Source organism: Lottia gigantea, assembly GCF_000327385.1.
Source record: "Lottia gigantea unplaced genomic scaffold LOTGIsca_100, whole genome shotgun sequence".
Taxonomy (NCBI): domain Eukaryota; kingdom Metazoa; phylum Mollusca; class Gastropoda; family Lottiidae; genus Lottia; species Lottia gigantea.
This window is the reverse complement of record NW_008706748.1, coordinates 275,030-285,827: the sequence shown is the minus strand read 5'-3', so window position 1 is coordinate 285,827 and position 10,798 is coordinate 275,030. Positions and strand designations below refer to the sequence as shown.

Here is a 10,798-nt window from a genome sequence, read left to right as displayed (position 1 = left end):
TTCAGCTGAATAGTCCAATGTTATGGGAATATTTTGTACTTTTACATTACTTTGCAAGTTTTTGGAAGTTTTTTTCAACAAGTTTTGCTGTTTTTACAATTGTTAATTTTTGAAAATGAGTTTTAGAACTATCAGAGCCTTGACTTTTTGTATCTTTTGCCACATTTTGAAGCAGCTAGTAGGCCTACCCCCTCTTCCAATCTTCCACCATAAATATCGTGAAAAGAGTCAATATTTTTTCTAAGCAACATAATATTTTTGAAGCTTATAGGGTACCCAAAGATGTATGTACATCCATGTATACTAACTTGGTTATTAGAGAGTTGTCTGTGACCAACACAAACCTGACTATCTTCTCAGACCCCGAACTAAGAAGAAAATGGTTCACTGGCAAGTAATTTCAGAGACATAGATTTTTAACTCAATAACTGGAAACTTTCTATAATTTCAGATGTGTGTTAACTGATTGTGTGTTCAATGATGACGGCTATTTATAAACCAGCGAAGGACAGTCCAGTCAGCTCCGGGATGGAGGTAGTATGGAGAAATGTAAACGTTAAAAAAGACAATAAGTTAGTGTTAAAAAATGTCAGTGGGGTGGCCCGACCTGGACATTTACTCGCTGTACTGGGACCCATGGGTAAGGATCTTTTTTATTTCCTGAGGAGTTGGTTCTAAGAGTTTGGACTATAGAAATTTGATGATTAATGTTTATGGAAAATAAGCTGTTTACTGATAACTGCAGGTATATCGGGCAGTATTATTGTTCAGGAGTCATAACCTATAATAAACTTGGTGGTTTTTTTTTCTAAAATTTACACAACCATGATGATGAAATATAATTATGAATTCATCAACATGACAAACTGAGTGTAAAAGAAGATTTAACTGGCATCAACTTCCAATTTCAAATGCATATGCCAATGAAATATATTGCAAAACTGACCCAAAAATACAAAATTTATTAATTTATTATTAATAGTCTTTTGGGGATTTGTCCAATCCAAAGATCAACCCTAGCCAAGGTCCTTACAGGTTATTTAGCACAGCACAGCTTTTTATCTTCAGGAGCCGAAAATCAAGTTAAATTGCAAGAAAGATACAAATTCTTTTGTTTTTCAGGTTCTGGTAAGACCACGTTACTAAATGCCTTAATGGGTCGTAACCTGTATCAAACAGGGGAAATAACTCTCAATGGACAACCATTTAATAAACAGATTAAGCGTAAATTATCGTATGTTTTAAAGGAGGAAGTTTTTTATCCAAACGTCACCCTCAGAGAAACACTCAGGGTAAGTTGAAGGTCCAGGGTTTAAACTTTAAGAGGGGCAAGAATTTTAAGATCCCTGAGCTACAGTTTTTTCCTTGAAGTATGTTTGGTTTATATCGGACCTTGCATAGCTCTCACATGTAATGTTGATTTCTTTTCAAGAATTTCTGAAATAATCAAAACCCTAAGCGATTGACTTCAAATTATAATGGTTCAAATAGAAGCTAGAAGTGTCTCAAATACACATACACTTACAAACGCCAGAAAACCTCTTTAAAATCCCTTCGAATAAGTCATCTGTCATCATTAAAATGGTGCTGATAATCTGCTAGAAAGATTTTTCAAACTGTCCATGTAGCATTATCCCATTTTATATTTCTTTTTTCAGTTTGCTGCCATGTTGCGTCTACCGAATGCTATAGATGTAAAACAGAAACTAGCTAGAATGGAACAGATTATTGATGTACTGGATATTAGGGGCTGCTTGGATACAGGTAAGACTGGGCATGCTTACTCTTTCTTGGTGTCATTGCAATTAGTGAGAATGACTTTTGATTGGACGTGTTGTGTGAATGCATATTTAGGATGCATATTGGAGAGAAAGGCTTAAGACTAGACTAGATTGTGTTTGAAAGGTTTTATTTGTGTGTATGCTGAAACTGAATGCTGAAAGTTACGATAGAGCATGTATACTTTTTACGATGTCATTGTCAAGTGATATACATCACAAAGTTAGTTGAAAGAGAGTTAAAAATGATTTGAATGTTGAATGGTATTGTTGATGTTTGAATGTAGATAGAGCGTACTTACTCTTTTGGTATTGAGAAGGTGTATGATTTAACATATAACTGGACAGATAGTATGCAGGCAGTGTGTTTGTAAGTTTTGTAGAACAGTTAAGCCATATCATGATTCATTTTTCTGATTCAATGTTTCATATGAAAATTTTAAGGAGGAAAACAAAAGTATGATGCTGACCTACAATATTGTGGTACTTTATACATTGTTTTGCATATTCATGACCATTTTATGCTTAATATTTGAATAGAACCCAACCCACTTTTCATCCAATCAGCATTGGATAAATTATCTATTAAATGGCACACTTTATTGTTAAGAATTTCTCAACCACATGACAGTTTGACTGACAGCTAGTGTTAGGATCTAAGTAATTTAGATCATATTTAGTTAAAGTTGCTTTGCTCCCTCCGCCCACTTCTTAACCTTAAAATTGACTTGATATGATCTAATTCTTACATACTACTACCTAATATTCTATATACTCTCGGAGAATAATAACTGACATCAGATCTAGCTGAGATAGTTAATTTAAGGTAGTTAGTAGTGATAATATATATTATAATTATAAGATAGATTAATGTAAAACAACTCAACTGTAGAATTAGATAAAAAATAACATGTCTCTGTGAATAAAGATGATATTTTGATATTATTTATATATTTTCTTTACAAAGTCTTTATCTTTTTGAGATATTTGATACTGTGCACTCGTTCCCTTGTAAAATAACCATGTTTAATTTTCCGTAGAAAGAAACCATAGATATGTGAGGTCCTTTTAGTCAATTATTTGACTCTAGTTGCTAGTGGCTCAACTAGATAAGTGGACCCCTCCCCCTGGAAATATTTTTTGAAAGGGACAGGATTCTATTCTATTTGACCAATCATACTTTAGTCTCAGAAAGGTGAATTTTTTAGCTCAGCAAATCAGTACTAGTGTTCAAATTAACCCCCTAAAATGGCACACCTGTCCCTTTAAATTATGCTTTCCTGCATATTTCAGTGTGTGGGGGTCCATGGACTTGGTTCAACCAGTCGCTTTGGTAGTTGAGCTACTGCTGGTCCAAGCAAAATTAAAAACCAAAATTTGGTTCAGTGGACAGCAATTATGACCTCAACAACAAATCAAGATAATTTTATAATAAGCCATGTTTATGATGGGTTGTTTTAACGTAACGTACCTGTTTGAACTTTTTGATTGATTTTCTATCAATATATTTATATTATACCTGGGATATTATATATATATTATATATTTACCTGCGGTATATTAAACTAGGTCAAACACCTGTCATTATCTACTTCGTTAAATATTAGATGCTTAATCAGCAAAATGAAATAAATAGTTGACATTTTTAATAAAATGGTCGATATTCTGGAAATAATATTAGTTGAAACTCATATTTCAATTTAATAGCTCCTTAATAGGCATTTAGCCTCCCCTTCACCTTTTTGTATAACTGTGTCTACCCGTTCCCTGTCTACCCCTTTCCTGTCTGTCTCTTTCCTTTTCTACCTGTTCCCTGTCTACCCCTTTCCTGCTTAGCCGTTTCCTATCTGTCTCTTTCCTTTTCTACCCGTTCCCTGTCTACCCCTTTCCTGCCTAGCCGTTTCCTGTCTGTCTCTTTCCTTTTCTACCCGTTCCCTGTCTACCCTTTCCTGCCTACCAGTTTTCTGTCTGTCTCTTTCCTATTCTACCCGTTCCCTGTCTACCCCTTTCCTGCCTAGCCGTTTCCTGTCTGTCTCTTTCCTTTTCTACGCGTTCCCTGTCTACCCTTTCCTGCCTACCAGTTTCCTGACTGTCTCTTTCCTTGTCTACCCATTCCCTGTTTACCCTTTCTCTGCCTCCCCCGTCACCTTTTTGTATAACTGTGTCTACCCCTTCCCTGTCTTCCCCTGCCTGTCTCTTTCGCTGTCTACCCCTTCCCTTCCCTGCCTCCCCCTTCACCTTCACCTTTTTGTATCACTGTGTCCGTAAGAAAGACGGTGTAGTAAAAGTTTTGCTATGAAATCAGAACAGGGTGTTGTGAACAATATGGTGTATTTTAGAATCATAGTGACCTGTCAATATCATATTATATTTTACCACTCCTTCCCAATAATGTCTTTCTATTCCTAAATATCAAGCAGTTAATGTGCTTTAACTAGAGCAGAAGAGTACTGAAAACCCCACATCATTTCATCAAAAACCAAATTCAATATCTTGAATAATTGGCCGTACGTAATTTATAGCTATAGTCTTTATAAATGAAGACCAATCAAAGAAAAGTAGGACGTGATACTCTGTCATAATTGTACCTCAAGTCTCAGGAGGCTGGTGCCGCCATTGGTAGCAGCAGACCTGCCAGCCATCTTACAGATTGTAATAAATCAAAATCAATCAAATACAATATGGAAACATTTCTCTGAGTGTTGACTATAATTTTAGTCAACTTTGAAGAACGAATGAAATAATTGCCCACATTTCTGTTTCTGCTTGCAGATTGTTTAGAAAGCATTTTATCTGGTTTGAATTTGTTTGAGAAGTAATTGTATTTATTTACAGTATAGATCTAGATGGTTCTATACCTGTTCTGTTTGTTTGAATCTGGTTTTGTAACTATTGTTTAGAAAGTATTGTATCTGGGGTTGTTAAATTGTTGAAAAGAAACCTGTATTTAAATTAAAGATGGCTTACACTTGATCAGCTTGTTGGAATCTGGATTTATTCCTATGTATCTTTCAAGGTAGTGTCTGATTTGTAAATTGTTTGAAAAATTTTGTTTATTTACAATGAAGAGATGATTTATACTTGTTCAGTTTGAGAGAATTTAACTATCGTTTCTGAAAAGGAGAGTGTCTGCTATTAAGACTGCTTAAAAATAATTAATGTATTTACAAGAAAGATGGCTCCATAACTGTTTCATGGAATCTGAATTTGTAACTATTGTTTCTGAAAGGGGAAGCAACTGTAATCTTAATAAAATCAGGAATAATGGCTAAGCCCTGTTTACATTATAAACATTATGTTCTGATGATGTTCTCAAAACAGTTCCAACAACTGAACGGATAAAAACTAAATATACAGTCCTTCCTTTTGAACAGATATATATTGAGAACAGCAGATCTTTTACACCATTGTTTTGGAACAGTTCTGGGAATGCTTCTATCACGTCCTGAAGGGAGACATGAATACTTCGTTGAGTTCTAGTGTAACCCAGGCTATAATGACCAATATTATAATATTTAGTACAAATATACTATGAAATTATAACAGGGCGTAGTGTTGAAAATATGGCTGTATTAGAAACCCATGTATCTCATCAACATTAATTTATTTAGGCTCCTCTGCATTTTCATTCCTTCGGCACCTAAGAAACATGGTGTAGCACAAATTTCACCATGACACTCAAATAGTTCAGATTTGACACATTTTCTCTGCACCTCTAATGTTATTAGACTTACCATCTTACAAAAGTGTAGAATATATACCCCTCCTCTTTATTTTCATTTATTCCGCACCCAAAAAGGTTATTGCAGTTCAAATTTCACTATGAATCCAAATAGTTCTGATTTGATGCATTTTCTCTACACCTCTAATATTACTAGACATTAAACTTACAGAATTAAAATTATTTAAAGGAGTTTTCTGCTTTTTTTGTAGAAAATTTTTGTGATCAAAAATGTCATAATTATACCTGAAAATATTTCTGAAGTATGGGTAGGCTATTTATGTATCTACTTGATCAAACTGAATTTTTTTGATAGGTTAAATTAAAAACTGATAGTACTAATTGTTAATTAAGCATTTTGACCTAGTTTTGGTGTTTGGCTTTATAATATTGAGTTGAAACCTTTAGAATACGTTGGAGACATATTTGTCCACAATTAGGTGTTTATTTTACTCAAATCCGTACAGTATAGGTTTCTTAAACCTTCCAAAATCGTAACAAACTTAAAAACCATACATAATGCTTTTAATTAGTTTGGTGTTTAAAAATTAATGGCTGGATCTTTTTAGTTAAAACTTTCACATACATGAAAAGGCACATTTCTCTAGATTTTGGTGTTTTTAGTTCCTACAAATTCAAGCAAAAAAATTTTCGACCTACAATCAACATGTGGACTGTCCCTTTAAGTGTTGAATATACCTCACCTCCTCTGCATCTTAGTTTATCCTGCACCTAAAAAGGTTATTGTAGTACAAATTAGACTCTGAAATTGTGTAAAAGTGTCATGTTGTCAATTTGGATGTATATCAGAAACAGTTGTGACATGTCAAAATTAATTTATTTTGACCACTCCTTCTGTCTCCCTGTCTCTCTAATAATGTCACCTCGCCCTGTTTCTCTCCCCCAAAATATTAAGATGGTGAATAATGAAAGTGGTCATGAGTTCCGAACATTCAATTCACAGCTGAGTTCAAAACTTATGACCGCTCTTTTTATTAGCGACTCTACCTGTACTATGAAAATTTGTTCATCAATGAGAAATGCCATCTTTAGGACAAAGAATTAATGTCCTATGGTAAATTCGTTTACCTATCTGCAATATTAATAGATAATTCAAGGCCTTGGCCCCCTTTTTTGTATCGTCTGACAGATACCCCTTGTCCCTGAAACATGGTGTGTCGTTGGTAATATGGTGTATCTGTTTGTGACCTATTATTATTAATGCACTCTCCCCATGCCCCTTCCCTGGCTCCTCCTTCCCTGTCTGCCCTTTCCTGTCTATCCCTTCCCTGCCTTCACCTTCCCTGCCTCCCCCTTCCCTGCCTCACCCTTCACCCTTATGTATAACTGTGTCCCTAAGAAAGCCAGTGTAGTAAAATATTTACTATGAAATTAGAACAGGGTGTTGTGAACAATATGGTGTCTATTAGAAACAGTTGTAACCTATCAAGATTAATATATTGTTTAAACTATTGTTTATAACTTGTTAAATTGTAGCTACATTTAGATTTCTCAAGTCAAACCAGTACTGTTATGTTTGTTTACCAAGTGGCAGAATTAGGTAAAATGTTTTAAACGACCCTGATCCAAAATTTCAACTTAAAATGCTTAAAACCATGTGAAATATCAAACAACTATTACTATTGTAATTTCTGTGGCAGAAATGGGCTAAATATTTTAAAATGTGACAGTCCTAAATGTATTCTGTTGAAAAATCAACTTGAAGACTGAAAATCATTGGAATCATTGGAAATATCACAGGAAAATATTGTTTACAACACAAAATGTATGAAATACATTTTTTTCCAACTATGCAGCAAAACTATTTTGAAGAGTCACACCAAGGACACAAGTATAAAAACTGTAGAAGACTCGTTATCTCTTTGAAGAGAGGACACATAGTCAATAATATAATTGTCTCCCCCTGTTAGTGATGTAGGTACGAGGGGCTGACATGGAAAAAGCGTCTAGTTGTTCGGATAGGACAATAAACTGAGGCCCTGTGTGCTACAGGTTGTTAAAGATCCCTCGACAGTTGGAAATCAAAAAAAGAGTACTGCTGTCCTGACAAAATTTCCCTCATTGTCCACTGCATGGCGTTGCCCACATTCGCTGGCCCACATAGTGCAAAAAAGTTAAAACAAAATTTAATTTTCATGTAAGATTGTCATTATTCAGTCTATCCAATTAAACCCAGACACTGTGTGCTACAGGATGTCAAAGATAAACATCGCTTGACAGTTGGAAATCTTGATGTCATTTTGTACACTGCATGGCGTTGCCCATCTTCATTAGCTCTATATAAGGTGCAGAAAAGAAGGATGTTAAACTCCATTCATTTCATTTTATTTAACTAAGACAGATTTATTTGTTTAAACCTGACAATAAAAAGCAATAATTTATGAAATACACAATGCCCTGAAGGTGTCGAGTTATATTTACAGTTAGCACATTTTAAACTATGATTATATTGGAGTAAATAAAGAAACTATAACTCTATTGACAGTGTGATACATTGTCACTTTAGAGTAATTATTATAAATGACTAGAAGGCTTTAAATGGCTGACAAAATAGTTTTAAAGGGACAAATGCGACAATTCTAGGAATAAATCATACCTTGGTCTCAGTAACGTGAATTGTTCCACTTAAGTAATCAGTAATAGTGTTCACAGCTTACCTTCGAAATTTGAGCCTTCAAATCCATGTGTATTCTTAACAATCTATGTTTGAAAGTTCTTTGAACGAGTCGTCCTTTTATTTTGAATATCTGTTGATCATGTCATGTGTATACAGTAGACTCAATCATCCAGTCCCAGTTTGTCTAAGACAGCTGCGACGGAAGATGTCTTGATGTCAGAGACTATATCAACAAGACGTTCAATTTTCGAATACCCCAAATGTCAGAGAGAAGATAACGAAATAAATGAACGAAATAAATAAAAAGTTAAATTTCAAGGAATTATGCGATTTTCTGACAGTTTTAGTATTTCTGAAGATATCTACATATATTCCAGATTAAAATCTTCCCTCAGAAATGCCACATCTGTCCCTAAAGGATAAAGTAGAGCAATTTATCATAAAAATTTTTAATAAAAAATAAATCTAAAGTAAAATCTGTGAACCTTTGAAGATAAATTTGAATATATTTATAATTTAATACAAGAATACCTAACAGAAATTGTATTCAAAAAGTGTGGGTAGGGCATGCTTACTCCTCAAGAACACCTTTTGTCACTCTACAACTGGGTTTATCAACTTATCAACAATATTTTTTGACATTGTTCAATCAATCTATCTAACAGTGACTTTGTTGTTGGTCAGTCTATGTGGAAGAATAAGCACAATAAAAACCATAAAATACAGATAAAACAAGCAGTATATTATATAGTTCTAACAAGCTAGACTGGACTGGCTATAAATTATCAATGAGACCTTTTGTTTCTGACTGATATGAAAGGAGATAGAATAGATTTTATTACCTAGATAGAACATAAACTTGAGTTATTAAATTTATTATTGTTTATAACATAGAGCCCTTACAGCCTTTTACATCACTGGTCTAAATCCTTGGGGAGAGTGATTAGCTCAGCGAGGTTGCTTGCTGGCGTAGGTCAAGATAATGCCTTTTTTAAACATGGTTTTCTCACGTCTGTAGTACACTTTGAAGGGACTGACATGGAAAGTGTCCAGTCTTCGTGTGACAATAAACCGAGGGCCCTGTTTGTCACAAGCTGTGTAGGTTAAGAGATCCCCTAAAAGTTGTTATATGTGCAAGAGTTTGTAAATTCTGCAGCAAATTTCAAAGTAAACTCTTAAAAAAAATGGTTGCATTGACAATGAATAAATACCTTGATATTATTCATGTGTAACATTGTATCAATTATAGTTCTATGTTTTAAATTATTATATTTATATTACTGGTCTACTAATTATAAGTTTTAAATTTTACATAGAATAAACTAATTTTCAAAATATATATACACGCAAGACAATTCAGTCAATCAAGATCTTGTCAAAATCACTGCATTTGCAAAATGTAATACATGAAAGGTGGCTATTGCAGTCAAGGTATTAGATGAAGTTAGTAATAGCTTGACATTATGAAAATAAAGTTTGTAATAGCTTGACATTGTGACGATGAAGTTTGTAATAACTTGACATTGTAAAGATGAAGTTAGTAATAGCTTGACATTGTGAAAATAAAGTTTGTAATAGCTTGACATTGTGAAGATGAAGTTTGTAATAGCTTGACATTATGAAGATATAGTTTGTAATAGCTTGACATTATGAAGATGTGTCAAGGTATAAGACGAAGTTAATAATAGCTTGACATTGTGAAGATGTAGTTTGTAATAGCTTGACATTGTGAAGATGAAGATCTATATAGCTTGACATTGTGAGGATGAGTCTACGATTCTGTTTTGAAAATCATCTGCTACAATTCTATGTTTGACATTATAAAGATGAAGTTGGTAATAGCTTGACATTGTGAAGATGAAGTTTGTAATAGCTTGACATTGTGAAGATGAAGTTGGTAATAGCTTGACATTGTGAAGATGTAGTTAGTAATAGCTTGACATTGTGAAGATGAAAGTTGTAATAGCTTGACATTGTGAAGATCTAGTTTGTAATAGCTTGACATTGTGAAGATGAAGTTTGTAATAGCTTGACATTATGAATATGTAGTTTGTAATAGCTTGACATTATGAAGATGTAGTTTGTAATAGCTTTGACATTGTGAAGATGAAGTTTGTAATAGCCTGACATTGTGAAGATGAAGTTGGTAATAGCTTGACATTGTGAAGATGAAGTTTGTAATAGCTTGACATTGTGAAGATGAAGTTAGTAATAGCTTGACATTGTGAAGATGAAGATCTATATAGCTTGACATTGTGAAGATGAGTCTACGATTTCTGTTTTGAAAATCATCTGCTACATTTCAATGATTGATATCGATGAATACCTCCACACATATTGTTATTTAACAAATACCAGACGTCCCTGATAATATCTTTATTTTATTATTCCTCACAACTTTCATTAAAAATGACATGAATTACTGTTTGATAATAATTAATATAAAACTAGCATTACAAATTATATTTCAGTTAGATTCCACGTGAAGGTTTTTCGTTCAAATGGACATGTTTTTCATTTCTTAAAGGGATTGTAGCGAGATTTTATAAATTTTCTATGTGTATCAGAACACTGTTAGCATCAATTTGCATCATTCCAATTTTCAATTAGACGTCTGTGGCTCCTGCAATTCCACAAAAACTAAGTGTTTGATGATGTCAT

The 10,798-nt window shown here is 33.7% G+C and overlaps 1 protein-coding gene across 1 annotated transcript in view; it reads left to right on the top strand.

The window, feature by feature from the left end:
* Positions 1–480: 480 nt before the first annotated feature.
* The window catches only part of LOTGIDRAFT_135690 (hypothetical protein), a gene marked incomplete at both ends in the record, with an annotated part of 17,796 nt that continues 7,478 nt past the window's right edge, over positions 481–10,798 (top strand). The window contains 3 exons of the mRNA XM_009046338.1: positions 481–640; positions 1,123–1,292; positions 1,659–1,764. Of these exons, the coding sequence (XP_009044586.1) occupies positions 481–640; positions 1,123–1,292; positions 1,659–1,764 (436 nt within the window). The remainder of the gene's footprint in view (positions 641–1,122; positions 1,293–1,658; positions 1,765–10,798) is intronic.